Raw genomic sequence first — 14,669 nt, 5'->3', positions numbered from 1 at the left:
TATATATGTACCACAGCTTCTTTATCCATTCCTCTGTTGATGGACATTTAGGTTGTTTTCTATGTCTTGGCTATTGTAAATAGTGCTGCCCTAAAATAAACATAGGGGTGTGTGTATCTTTTTAAATTAGAATTTTGTTCAGATATATGCCCAGGAGTGGGATTAGTGGACCATATGGCAACTTTTTATTTAGATTTTTGAGATGGAGTTCCCGTCATGGTGCAGCGGAAACGAATCCAACTAGGAACCATGAGGTATGGGTTCAATCCCTGGCCTCGAAAAGTGGGTTAAGGATCCAGCATTGCCTTGAGCTGTGGTGTAGGTCGCAGACACAGCTCGGATCTGGCGTTGCTGAGGCTGTGGCATAGGCCGGCAGTTATAGCTCCAATTCGACCCCTAGCCTGGGAACCTCCATGTGCTACAGGTGCGGCCCTAAAAAGACAATAAATAAATAAATAAATAAAATTTTTTAAAAAATAGATTTTTGAGGAACCTCTATATTGTTTTCTGTAGTGGCTGTGCCAGTTTACGTTCCCACCAACAGTTTAAGAGGGTTTCCTTTTTTTTCTTTTTAGGGCTGCACTTGTGGCCTACAGAAGTTCCCAGGCTAGGGGTCAAATCGGAAGTGCAGCTGCCAGCCACAGCAATACAGGTTTCGAGCCACCTCTGTGACCTACACCACAGCTCATGGCAATGCAGTGTCCTTAACCCACTGAGTGAGGCCACATCCTCATGGATACTAGTCAGTTTCATTATTACTGAGCCACAACAGAAACCGAAAGGGTTCCCTTTTCTCCATACCCTCTCCAACATTTATTATTTGTAGACTTTTTTTTTTTTGCCACACTTGTGGCATGCAGAAATTCTCGGGCCAGAGATCAGACTTGTGCAACAGGAGTAACCAGAGCCACAGCAGTAATGCCAGATCCTTAATCCACTGAGCCACTAGGGAACTCCTGTAGACTTTTAAATGATTGCCATTCTAACCCATGTGAAGTGGTACCTCATTGTAGTTATGATTTGCATTCCTCTAATAATTAGAAACAATGAGCATCTTTTCATGTGCCTATTGGCCACATGTATGTCTTCTTTGGAGAAATGTCTGTTTAGGTCTTCTGCCCATTTTTCAATTGAGTTGTTTGTCTTTTTTATTGAGTGGTATGAGCTATTTGTATATTTTGGAAATTAAGCCCTTCTTGGTCTCATCTTTGCACATATTTTCTCCCAGTCCCTTGGTTGTCTTTATGTTTTATTTATGATTTTCTTTGGTGTGCAAAAGCTTATAAGTTTGTTAGATCCATTTGTGTATTTTTGCTTTTATTTCTACTGCCTTAGGAGACTGACCTAAGAAAACAATGGTACCATTTATGTCAGAGAATGTTTTGCCTATATTCTCTTCTAGAAGTTTTGAAGTATGTCTTTAAGTCTTTAAGCCATTTTATGTTTATTTTTGTGTGTGGTATGAGGTTTTGTTCTGATTCCATTGATTTACATGCTGCTGTCCAGTTTTCCCAGCACCACTTGCCAAAGAGGCTGTCCTTTCCCCATTGTATACTCTTGCTTCCTTTGTTGAAGATTAATTGGCCATCAATGTGTGAGTTTATTTCTGGGCTCTCTGTTCTGTTCTACTGATATGTTTGTTTTTGTGCCAATAACACACTGTTTTGATTACTGTAGCTTTGTAGAATTATCTAAACTCTGAAAGAGTTAATGCCTCCTGCTTTGTTCTTTTTCTTAAGGATTACTTTGGCAATTCTGAGTCTTTTATGGTTCCAAATAAATTTTGGGATTATTTGCTCTAGTTCTGTGAAAAAGATCATGGGTAATTTGGTAAGGATTACATTAACTCTGTACTTTGCCTTAGGTAGTATGACCATTCTCAGTATTATTTCTTCAGTCCAAGAGTTGGACATATCTTTCCATTTCTTTAAGTCATCTTTCATTTCCTTTATTGTTTTGTAGTTCTCAGTATACAAACCTTTCACCTCCTTGGTCAGGTTTATTCCTAAATTGTTTTTTTGTTAGCTTTTTGGATTTTTTTTTTAATGTGATTTAAAAAAAAGGATTGTTTACATTCCCTTTCTGATATTTCATTTTTAGTGTTAAAAAAATGCAGCCAGTTTATGTATGTTAATCTTACATCTTGCTACCTTTCTTAATTTTTTTATTCAATTCTAGTGTTTTTTTAGTAGAATCTTTAGGGTTTTCTACATACAATAGCATGTCATCCACATATAATGACAATTTTACCTGTTCCCTACCAGTCTGAGTACCTTTTATTTCCTTTTCTTGTCTGACTGCTATGGCTAGAACTTCCAGTACTATGTTGAAGAGAAGTGGTGAGAGTAGGCATCCTTGCCTTGTTCCAGATTTTAGTGGGAAGGCTTTCAGCTTTTCTCTATTGAGTATTATATTTGCTGTGGGTTTGTCATAAATGGCTTTTATTATGTTTTTGTTTGTTCGTTTTATTTTTTTGCCTTTCCTTGAGCCGCTGCCGAGGCATATGGAGGTTCTCAGGCTAGGGATCTAATCGGAGCTGTAGCCACCAGCCTACACCAGAGCCACAGCAATGCAGGATCCAAGCCGCATCTGCAAGCCACACCACAGCCTACAGCAACGACGGATCCTTAACCCACTGAAGAAGGCCAGGGATCAAACCCGCAACCTCATGGTTCCTAGTCGGATTCGTTAACCACTGCGCCACGACGGGAACTCCATAAATGGCTTTTATTATGTTGAGATATGTTGAAACCATGGTTCTTTGTGGCCACAAGTCACATGAAAGGGAAAAACATTAAAAAGAAAAATTCCTGGGAAGGTTGGAGCCATGTGTCAGTGTAGATTTCATCCTTTTGATGTTATTATTCCCAGCCTCACTAGGCCTGACTGATGTGTCTGTCACTTGGGCCGTGACCCCCACTCCCCAAAAAGGTGCTTTCATGATAGGATTTGTAGGTGATGTGAGACTAGAAGAGACAGAAATACCTGATAATGCATTCGGTGACAAAATCATGGTTCACATATGATCTGAATCTAATGAAATGACAATAAATAGCATTAAAGAAAACTGTACCTGGTTCTGGAATACCACGTGCAGATGTCCTGGGTGGCAGGAGCTCCACCTGCATCTTCTAGGTAGGTCACATCTCCCAGGAGTGCCATCCAGGACAGTGAGGATAGGAGCTACTGGCTGGTGGTTGGAGGAACAGGAGGTAGGTGTACTGGAGGGGAGATTATAGGAGTGGGGGTGGGGATGGAGGAGGCTATAGCACACAAAGGGCAATTTACTCAGGGAACAGAACGGAAATAACTACTGATTAGGACCAAAGAGGAAGAGGTAGTTTGACTTGGCCAGGAAGAATTTTCTGGAAGTCACTTGTTCACTGACAGCATGGGCTGCTCATGAGCTCCAAAAATAGTAAATCTAAGTGAGAATGTACGCGAAGCCCTCAGCAGCGTGCCCGGCAGCTGTAAATGCCCGATGAATTACAGTTGCTGTTAATGTTACAATTCTGAGTGGTACCCGGGCTTAACAAAACAGCCTCCTTCCTTGTGCTATAATCATTTACTCTTACTGCCCACAGCACGCCAATCATCACAGCCCAGCTGGACAAGGATGACGATGCAGATTACGCTCGCCTCGTGAAAGGGAGGATTGAGAAAACCCTCTTGGGGGAGGTAAGAAGGAATCCCTCTTAATGAGGAAACTAAACCAGCATTGTTTCTAGGAAGTGTAAGAACCACTTGTAGTGGATTTACCCATCAGGATGTCCACACCACTCTGTGTCTCTAAGAAAGAGCACAAGCCTTGTATGCTGAGGACAGGGAAAGTGACTGAACATTCTCATCTTTTGACACCACAGATTTCGGAGTATATTGAAGAGGTCTTTCTTCCTGACGATTGCTTTATTCTCATCAAGCTCTCCCTGGAACGGATCAGACTTCTGAGACTGGAAGTGAGTCACATAATTAAATGTGTGGAGGAAATCATCCTCTGTTAGTCCCAAGAGAGGCGCTGATAAACTAGGGCAGGAGCTGTGCAAAGCAGGAGAAGCCCTGCAGAGGCCCAGAGCTTTCACTCAGTGTCTGTTCTGTGTGAGCCTGTCATTCCCTCATATTCTCTCTCCACACCTGACCCTGTGTTGCCGTCTAGAGACACAGGAAATCGGTGACGGTTTTGTGCAGGCCACAATAATGCTCTGACACAGCATTATAGCATCTGGAAGGACCATGGTGCCAGCAGTGTCTTACCTGTGAGCCCCCAGCATAGCACCTGACTGGCTCAGGAAATGTTTTTGGGTGGGTGGATTGAGCTGGCTTATTATTATTTACGTTTATGTATAGATAACAATGGAAAGGTTATCAGCCTTGCTCACAGATAGATTGAAGCAGTGGTACAAACTGAGTAACTTCCTAGCACCTTCCTCTTTCTTTCCTTCACTCAGCCTGTCAGCCCATTCCTTTAAGTACCAAGTAAATGCATTGTCCATATGACAGTTGATTCCAGAATTGAGCAGCCATTTCTCCAGGTTGGGGATTTCTCTAGCCTGCCTCACAACTCCTCTACCAAAACAGCTGGGCTGTATCAGGGATTGCAGCTCCCCAGCTATTGTGGTGAAAAGTCAGGTGAAGAGGAGGCTTCACTGCTGTCTTAAATTGTCCTGGTCTCACCGCCTGCCTCCAAGGAAGGCCCGAATGCCTATTGCCACGAATTGACCATTCATTTTCAGTGGAGAAAGGGGGGAATTGGGGGATGTAGACTTTTAATGAACAAAGTAGGCAGTACATAAAAATACACTGTAATGGCTCAGCAGGTTAAGAACCAAACTAGAATCCATGAGGATGCTGGTTCGATCCCAGGCCTCTTTCAGTGTTCCAGTGTTGCTGCGAGCTACGGTGCAGGTTACAGATGCAACTAGGATCTGGCATTGCTGTGGCTTTGATATAGGCCAACAGCTACAGCTCCGATTCACCCCTAGCCTGGGAACCTCCATATGCCACAGGTGTATAAAAAGACAAAGAAAAAAGAAAGAAAAAATGTCATGGTGAGCAGAGAGATTGGGGGAAAATGACTAAAAAGGCTTCTTAGAGGGGCAGTGATGCAAAAAGACCAGGAAATACTGGAACCATACCTCTTAATAACATCTTCAGTAACAACCTGGGTACCTGGCCCCTCGCAGGTGAACGCTGAGACGGTGAGGTATTCCATCTGCATGTCCAAGCTCCGAGTGAAGCCTGGCGACGTGGCGGTCCACGGTGAGGCTGTGGTATGTGTCACCCCCCGAGAGAACAGCAAGAGCTCCATGTACTACGTTCTGCAGTTTCTGAAGGAGGATCTCCCCAAGGTGAGATGGAATCACCTCCTCAGGACCCCATGAGGCCTAAGCCCTGGAGATGCATAAAGGGAAGGACCGCGAGTACCTCCAACCTCCAGATCCAGGTGTCAGGGGGCCACTGGGCTTTGTCATTGCTGAGACTGAGGGTGGCCCTGTTTCTTTGCCACATCCCCAGGAACCAGGCAGGTTTGGATTTCCCTCTTGGAGCTGCCTCACCAGCTCTGCCTGTTTGGCTTCTCTCTGTTCTCTCATAAAACTGCTGGTAGGAGAGCACGGTCCCCTGAACTCCTGCTTTCCCCCACCCCGAGAGCAGCGCTCAGGCATGGCCCATCCTGGCATGTTATTGGTAGTCACCACGGAGAAACAGGGTGATCAAGGTCACGCACCCAGGCCCAGACGTTCCCAGTTCTCACCACTGCTGTGGTTCCGAGGCTACCGGGTGGGTGGGGCTGTGGGCACTTTGGGTTCTCTAGCCTTCTGTATCTCGGAGTCCAGGTGGTGGTGCAGGGCATCCCAGAGGTGTCCCGAGCTGTCATCCACATTGACGAGCAGAGCGGAAAGGAGAAGTACAAGCTCCTGGTGGAGGGTGACAACCTGCGGGCAGTCATGGCCACCCATGGGGTGAAGGGCACCCAGACCACCTCCAACAACACCTATGAGGTACTGCTCATGGCTGGGGCACCTGCGGTTGTCCCAGTGCACTGCTCCTATCCTGCCCTTTGTTCTGGGTCTACACCACAGACTGCCCCTCGCTCCATCTCTGGGGAGGGCTCAGGGTACCAGGAACCTGCCAGGCGGAGGAGGCCAGGTGGTGCCTGGAAGTGGCTGCCTCCACTCATCCTGGCCTCCACAGGTGGAGAAAACTCTGGGCATCGAAGCTGCCCGGACGACCATCATCAACGAAATCCAGTACACGATGGTCAACCACGGCATGAGCATTGACCGGCGGCATGTGATGCTGCTCTCTGACCTTATGACCTACAAGGTGCGTGGGGAGCCTCGTGGCGAGCTTCGTGATCTGGTCCCAGGAGCATGAAGCTTGTGGGGGACAGAGTGCCCGGCTGTGAGGACCACCCTCACCCCAACACCAAGTGTGGTGGTCGGGCTGGGTGTGCTGGTCAAATTCTAGCATGAGAATTGCAGCCTCCTGGCAGGGGACAGACTGTGGCATTTGTCCTTATTAGAAAGTTTATCCAAAGAGGAAACTAGCCATTGCCGAAAGCCCAAGTCGTCCACGGCAAACTGAGGTTTATTCCCTGTTAAACCCCATTTATCACACTTGTTTTGTAGCCATTTCCAGGTAAAGAACAAGTTAATGTGATCTGAGGGGGACTGAAGTTGGTTGGTTGTTTTTTTTTTTTTTTTTTTTTCCTCTCCTCCCCGAAAGAAGTCCTCCCTCTATCAGTTTGTAAGGCCTGATGCCTCCACGTGCAGACTAGTGCTTACTGTACTAGTGACTAGTGTTATAGACAATTCAGAAACTAGCTGGGAGAAATCACCCCTTTCCTAACGCCCTGTAGTGAAAGCTGTCATTTTTAAATCTTCCTTTTCAGTCTTACTCTATAACCATATATTATGTTACTGTAGCTTCAGTAAAAGTGGGTGTGAACTCTTTCCCTGTATTGAGACTTTTAAATTATTTGAGTTTTGAGTTCTTTGAGCCGTAAGAAACATTTTCAAAAGTATATCCTTTTCTTAAAAAATTATTGGAGTTCCCATTGTGGCTCGGCAGGTTAAGAACCTGACTAGTATCCGGGAGAATGAGGGTTGGATCCCTGGCCTCGCTCAGTGGGTTAAAGATCCAGCATTGCTGTGAGCTACAGCATAGGTCGCAGGTGCAGCTCAGATCCCACATTGCTGTAGCTGGGGTGTAGGCTGGCAGCTGCTGCTCTGATTTGACCCCCTAACCCAGGAACTTCCATACGCAGCCATTTAAAAAAAAAAAAAAAAAAAAAAAAGAAGTGTTTCAGTATTTCCCAAAAAGGAAAAAAAAAAAAAAAAGTTGAAGTATATAGGTGATTTACAGTGTTGTGTTAGAAATAGTCCATTTTTTTTCTTTACTTTTTAGGGCCGCACCCGCGGCATATGGAAGTTCCCAGGCTGGGGGTCGAATCGGAGGTACAATTGCCAGCCTACGCCAGAGCCATAGCAATGCAGGATCCAAGCCATGTTTGTGGCCTACGCCATAGCTTAAGGCAATGCCAGATCCTCAACCCACTGAGCAAGGCCAGGGATCGAACCGGCAACCTCGTAGTTACTGGTCAGATTCGTTTCCACTGCGCTACAATGGGAACTTCCGGAAGTACTGCATTTTTAAAGTCAGAGTTTTAATTCTAATTCTCAGACCTTAATTCTTTGTTCCAATGGTACCTGGCTAAACAAGTAAGGATCCATGTTGTCAGTGGCTAATGGCCTCAGAGGACAGATAGCTGTTAGGGTGCTATTTACACCTGAGAGTGTGACTTGAAAGGCTTGGCTGATTTTTGCTTATCCTGTTGAGGAGAGTCAGGGGTGTGTTTCAGTGAGAGGCAGGAGCACCACTCTGATTCTCTCCCTTGGCGCAGGGTGAAGTCCTGGGCATTACTAGATTTGGCCTGGCCAAGATGAAGGAGAGCGTGCTGATGCTGGCCTCCTTTGAGAAGACCGCCGACCACCTCTTTGACGCTGCCTATTTTGGGCAGAAGGACTCCGTGTGTGGTAGGTTTTGTGTTTGTGGCAGCCTCACCGGTGGCCTTTGTTGTTTACAGCTTAGACCTTGGCCAGGGTTTCTCAGGAGGAAAAGAAACTGAGGGGGCTGAGCTTTTACTTGCTTAAGAATAAAGTCACAGGTCACAGAATTGCAGCTGATGGATCTTTTATCTCCAAAGCCTGACTGACTGACAGCATTCCCCACATCTATCAGGAGCCTTCTCTATCAACACAGAGAAGAGATCGCCTCTGGGCATGTAGGAATTCTCTAGCTGTTGGAATTGCAGTCGGCCCCTCTGATCCTGCCCCAGGCACTCCCACTGTCCTGACTCCCTGAGCAAAGGTTAGGGTTAGGGTTAGGGTTAGGGTTAGGGTTTGGGGGGGGGGGGTTGCAATGTGGTATCTCAGCCCATCAGTGAGGTGTAGGTATTAAGCCTCCACGGTGAGAAGGCCAAGGGAACCAGCTTGCTTGCTATTTGTGTCTCGCCCTGCACTGGCCTCATCTCCCACCATACGCACCTCTCTGACAGGGCCTGGGGTGGAGCAGGAGGAGCAGCTGTCACAACAGGACCTCTGCCCACCCCCCACCCCCCACCCCGGAGTGCCTGCTGTACCCTGTGGCCTGAGCTGGGGGTTTATGACGGGCTGGGGCTCAGGACCCTGCCAGGGTCACACACTCTTCAAGCCTAAGCACTGATGCCAAACCTGGTCACCACCCCCACCACCAGAGCTCTGCTTCCTCATGACCATTTCCCCCTCACCTCCTTGTGTGGATTTGCCACCAAGAGTCCCAGTCGTATATTGCCTGTTTTTGCTCCTAAAATTTTAAACTCTTCTTTCCCACGGATTGCAGGCTACAGATAGAGGAAAAGAGAAACTACAAAATTCTTTAAGAAAATGAAGGGTGAAAAGAAAGAAAAGGGCGCAGAGATTGGGCCCGAGGAAGGGCAAGGCCAAGGCAAAAGAAGGGGCGAGTCTGCTTGACCACAGGATTAAGAGCCAGCACCCCCCACGCTGGGACCTGGGCCCTGGTCTTGGCTGCTGCCCTGCTGCAGGCCCACCCACCACCCTCTCTCTACCACTGACGCCTTTAGGGGGCCCAGCATGGTCACCCCACCCCCACTTCCTGGTCCGTCACATATTGTAACTCAGTGTCAACCCTTACTGTGTGTTGGTTTTAATCTGATTGTTTGCCTCTCTGGTCACCTGATAGCACAAAGCCCAGAACATAGCAGGTACACACTTGTTTGTTGTAGAACCAGGCCTGCCACAGAGCCCAACATTTACTTCTTGAAAAGCTGAAAGGGAGCTTGGAGAATCTGTGCCCTCCATCGCCTTACTCCTGTCCCTGTACAAGAGCCCTGCCTTCTGAGTGTTTCTGATTCAGGCTGTGGACTCCAAGCTTGGGCTGCTCTGAAGCCTGGCCCTGCCACAACCCCTGAGTACAGGGACCAAGTACCTGCTGCTATTTCCAAGGGGGTTTGCATCTGCTCACCATCGTCCCATCCACCTGTCTTGTAGGCCCTAAGTTAAGGGAACACTGGGTGGCATTCAGTATCCTCGCTAAGTTTCGTGCTTACAAAGGCGCCTTTGGTTCAGATGGAGAGACGACTGCCGAGTCAGCAGTAGGGCTATGCGCAGGCGCTGCCCCTCGTGCAGGTGCAGAATCCCCAACTCAAATGGGAACACCATGCCAGACCTTCACATGGCATAGATGCATCCAGCGAGCAACCCAGCTTCAGCCCGTCTATGTGTAGTGGTGCTGGTGGTCCAATCCCAGTTTCTAACTCCCAAGTCGGTAGTCTTTCTGTCCTGAAAACCTACTGGTGTATCAGGTAGCTCTCTAATCTCCTTTCTGGTTGGTTTCAGGGGTGTCTGAATGCATCATCATGGGGATCCCCATGAACATCGGAACCGGGCTCTTCAAGCTGCTCCACAAGGCCAACAGGGACCCGAGCCCTCCTAGGAGGCCTCTGATCTTCGACACAGATGAATTCCACATCCCTCTTGTCACATAGTCCAGGGAAGAGGGGACTTTTCCTGACCTTGGCTCCTTGTCCTGTCTGGGAAAGGGGCTCGAGGCCAGCAGCTGACTCGTGAGCTTTGTGCTCCCCAGGACTGAGGCCCCACCATCCCACCATGCCAGTGGGCAGAGAAGATGCCACTGTCCCCGGAGACAACTCACCTAGTGACCCCGACCACAACGGTGGAAAGAACTAGGGTTTGTCTGTTTGTTGAAATTTTAATCTATGGACAGCTCAGCACCTCCTGCCCACTCCACCTCCCTGGACAGGCAAGGAGGCCCCAGCCAGGCGTCTCTGCTCCTTCTAACCTCTAGTCCATCCGTCTGCTCTCAGAGGTGCTCCACCCTGACCAGGAGCCAGGTCTAGGCCCCAAGACCAAGGCACGATCTTGGTTCTTCTTTTCCTTGCTCATGCTGGAATTTCCCAATGTGATATGCTAATGTAAATATTGTTACTACTATTTATTGTTCAGTTCAAAGAATTTGGAGTTTTTATTGTTATTTTGGTTTTACTTTTGAAACCAAGAAGCTATAGAAACCAAGAAAATGAGCTTTATGGTGTCACTGGAAAAACTGGTTAAGCAAATGGGACTATCTAGGATTCGTAACTGAGTGTAACTGTTGTGAGGCCACACTGCTCTGAAACATCTTCTGCAGACACCCCGCCCACCGCCCACCTTTTGTCTGCCTCCGACTGCCATGGAGGGGCTCAGGAGTCAGATCTGTTCTTCATGGCCCACAGAAGCCTTGCCAGTTTGGGGCCGGCCGAATGACTGACATGGTGCCTGTCAGTGTACATGGAAATGATGCGTAAGGCTGGTCCAGGCCCCCCGTGGTATCCATACCCCCCGAGGCATGTGCATGTGTGCCCTGCCTCTTGCAGTTGGAGAGCATGCAGCACAAGTGCAGAACTCAGGGTCTAGAAAGTGCTCCAGAGCAGTGGCGGGAGAGGGTCCACTTGGATACAGGCAGGCACCAGCTCTGCGGGGTGAGCTGGCTGCCCAGATAGGAAGGGCAGAGTCCTGCACAGGAGTGGTTGTCAGCTGGAACTGGGGGTGTGCCCCAGGTGGCAACAGCAGACTCCAAAAAGAGGAAAACTGTGCAATAGAAAGCACACATCACAGATTTGATCTCTGGCCTTGCTCAGTGAGTTAAGGATCCTGCATTGCCACAAGTTGCAGTGTAGGTCACAGATACGGCTCGGATCCTGTGTCGCTGTGGCTGCAGCTCCAATTCAACCCCTAGCCTGGGAACGTCCATGTGCCTCTAGTGTGGCCCTAAAAAGACAAAAATAAAAGTACATATCAGACTGTGAGGAGAGAGCCAGCGGGGCATCCTGGGAAGACCCATGACCTCCCGCCTACCTGGGCTTCTACCAGCGTCTGCACCGCTGCTGATGGGTTTTTCAAGGCTTATGAAGGGGTTTTGTGCAACATAGAGAAGAAACGTACACAGCTGGTCTCCTAGGAAAGAAACATACGCAGATGGTTTTCTAGAGAGCAGAAGGGCTTGCTTTTGGAGACGGTGATTCTTTGTACTTAATTTGCTCCTTAGGATTGGCCCAGGGTCAGAAAGAAGCTACAGTAGCTCCACCCCCTTTGGAGAACATTCCAAGGAGCCTGTCCTTCCCTTCCCTGCCCAGAGCCAGGTTTATCGGTCTGGATCTTCCTTCCTTCCCAGGGGAGCATTGACAATCCAAGGCTGCTTGTTTGGAAGTGAGATGACCTGCTGCTGATGAGGTAGATGATAGTGAAAAGGGGGCTTTGACCCACTTCTGTCTCTGTGCACTTGAGGAGGAAAGTCTGCCTCTGAAAGGACAGCCGCTTCATCTCTGTGTCAAGGCTCTGGGAGAAACACACCAAAGAGATGTGCCTCTGTTGTTGAGCGAGAAGATGGTTTGGGTGATTAAAGAGATGGATGTGGTCAAAGAAAAAGTAGGGGAAGCTCAAAGAATTCAAGCAGTATTTTATATAATTGACTTAAGTTTCTTGGCCAATCCCTAGTTGATTCCCCAAGTTCGGAGTTAACGTTACTAAGGTACTTGCATGACCTTGGCTCTTGGGTCTGTGTTTAGAATGAGTACTTTCTTTCCCATGGCACCATGATTCTGAATTAGAAATTCTTGACCTCAGGGGGCGTTTTTTTGTTTTTGTCTTTTTAGGGCTGCACCTGTGGCATATGGAGGTTCCCAGGCTAGGGCTCCAAAGGAGCTGTGGCCAGCCTATGCCACAGCCACAGCAACGAGGGATCCAAGCCATGTCTGTGACCTATATCACAGCTCACGGCAACGCTGGATCCTTAACCCACTGAGCGAGGCCAGGGATCGAACTTGAGTCCTCATGGATACTAGTCAGATTCGTTTCTGCTGAACTCCAACCTGAGTTATTTCTTTTTGTTTGTTTGGTTTTTGTTTTTTATGGCTTCACCCATGGCACATGGAAGTTCCCAGGCTAGGGGTCACATGACTAGGATCTGCAGCTGCCTGCTTGTGCCACAGCCACAGCAATGAGGGATCCAAGCCACACCTGTGACCTACACCACATCTCACGGCTATGCCAGATCCTTAATCCACTGAGTGAGGCCAGAGATCGAACCCTCATCCTCCTGGATACTAGTCAGGTTTGTTACCACTGAGCCAGGACAGGAATTCCTTGACCTGAGTTATTTCTGACCAATACTCAGGTTTAAATTTTATTAAAATTAGTTCAGCCGTATGGTCTCCCTGCACCCATGAGGTTGACCTAACTTCTCTCACAGTGTCAGTGATGTGAAAACATGCCACTTTTCATATTCAGGACCCCTCCCACCCCAGTCTTTGAACTGAGCTGTCCTGGTTTAAGACAAATGATTGAGTTGGTTAACACTTACTCAGAGTTGTCTCATGGAGCCTCACCACAGACGGCTTCTCTCATTCAACCTGCCAACCTACCACAGAACCACACGGCTGGCATCTTTAAAACTGGCCTGGGAAATAAGGGCCAGAGAGGGTGGAATTGGATGGCGAGAGGGAACACCAGCACCCACAGTGCTCTGTGTGTGACACATAAGTGAAGTGAGAGAAGAGATGATGGCCCCAGTGCACTGCTCTGAGTATTAGAGGCAGCACCTCCAGGATCCTCGTCCTGCCTTGGTGAGTGCTCCCTGCCAAGCCTGTGGGACTACAGTGGGTGCAGGCTGGGGATCAGGTTCAGACCAGCACGTGGTCCTGGGTGGAGCACACCTCACGTGGGGAGCAAGGCGTCCTCCAGGATCCCCACTGTGCCGCTCAAGGGTGAGTGTTAAAATTCCCCTTGATGTTCAGTCTGCCCTGTCCCGGCCTTGGGCTCTGTGCCAGCACAGAACTCAGCAGACTGCAGTGTACTGGGCAGAGTGAGCTCAAGGAAGGGTAGCATTTTATCCTGGAGGAAATAAAAGCACATTTAAATTCTGTCTCATCTATTAACAAATGCTTATTTCTGACTGGTGGTCTGTCCCATCTTTGGCCCCTTTTCCATCTTTTGTTAAATGGGATCAAAATAGTGATTGGCTCCATTACAGCCACCTCGTTTAGCACTTTGGGGGCAGGAGAGGTATTCTGGAGTCTTTCAGGGTCTGCGTCGGAGTTAGATAAATTACAGTGCTGTGTTTCTATTTTAGGGTTTATTTATGTGTATTCACATTGATCCATGTCTGATTGAACCTACATTGTGTAATGATTATTTTTCTTGAATTTTTGCTGTCTCTTGGCAGAACTCTCTCTTTCTACCAAAATTCAAAAGAAGAAAACTTGCTATACAGAAAAGTGTAGCACTTCATCTCTGTGGGTTATGAAACAGGGTGTCTGGGATACATCTGGACTTTTAGCTCCTAAAATAGTTACTATTCCTGTCACAAGCCCACCTCTAGACGTGAGCAGTGAGCACCAGCCCCACCCTTTGATGCAGCTCATTTAAACCCAGTGGGATGCACCACAGTGTCCCTGACACCTGTGCACAGGAGGTGCCACCAGTCCGGGATCGGATGTCTAAACTGTTCCTTTATTCATTCAACTAGTAAAGGCCCGCCATGTCCAAGGCCCTTTTCTAGGTACTAGAAGTACAGGAGCAGACAGAACAGGTAAATCAAATGCTAATGCATCTAAAAAGAATTCTCTCAGCAGAAGGCAGTGAAACAAAAGACATTCTAGATCAAACTTGATAAAAATGTGTCTGGCACAGTCAAGGATCGAAGCTGCAGAATTGAGGACCTGCCTCCCGTGGGCAGGCTCGGCACATCATGCCTACCCAGGGCAAAGAGAAAGATCCCTCTGAGCCAGCATAGCCCCTAATTTGTCCTCCTTCATTTGGGCTCAAATCCTGGAGGGTGTTCAAATCCTGAACAGAGGGCACAAGGCTGCAGTCACTGAAAAGGGACGCTGCCATCCTTTCCCCACCATCAACATATATTCAGTGTCAATAAGTGGATATTTAGCTCCATGGGTAGTAAGCTTTTGTTCAGTGCCAGGTGGTGTGCTAGGCCCTCAGAGAAAGGCCCTGCATGCATAGAGTTTACCATCTGGTCAGGGTCATCTTGTGGTTAAGAGCCTGGGTTCTGTGAGGGACTGTTGGAATTCAAGCCTCAATTTCCCCTTTGTATCTGGTGAC

General features: G+C 48.0%; 1 protein-coding gene across 2 annotated transcripts in view; it reads left to right on the top strand.

Annotated features, from left to right (window-relative positions):
• Window positions 1-13,476, top strand: part of POLR3A (RNA polymerase III subunit A) — a 61,598-nt gene extending 48,122 nt beyond the window's left edge. The window contains exons 25-31 of one of the 2 annotated variants that reach the window (XM_001929360.6): window positions 3,585-3,678; window positions 3,864-3,956; window positions 5,181-5,345; window positions 5,832-5,996; window positions 6,190-6,321; window positions 7,901-8,033; window positions 9,894-13,476. In XM_001929360.6, coding sequence (XP_001929395.1) covers window positions 3,585-3,678; window positions 3,864-3,956; window positions 5,181-5,345; window positions 5,832-5,996; window positions 6,190-6,321; window positions 7,901-8,033; window positions 9,894-10,042 — 931 coding nt within the window. In that variant the 3' untranslated portion in view covers window positions 10,043-13,476. The remainder of the gene's footprint in view (window positions 1-3,584; window positions 3,679-3,863; window positions 3,957-5,180; window positions 5,346-5,831; window positions 5,997-6,189; window positions 6,322-7,900; window positions 8,034-9,893) is intronic. The other variant, XM_013983365.2, reaches the window with a different exon arrangement.

The sequence above is a fragment of the Sus scrofa genome, chromosome 14, assembly GCF_000003025.6.
Source record: "Sus scrofa isolate TJ Tabasco breed Duroc chromosome 14, Sscrofa11.1, whole genome shotgun sequence".
Taxonomy (NCBI): Eukaryota; Metazoa; Chordata; class Mammalia; order Artiodactyla; family Suidae; genus Sus; species Sus scrofa.
Note: the sequence above shows the minus strand (reverse complement) of the source record. Positions and strands in the feature narration are given on the sequence as shown.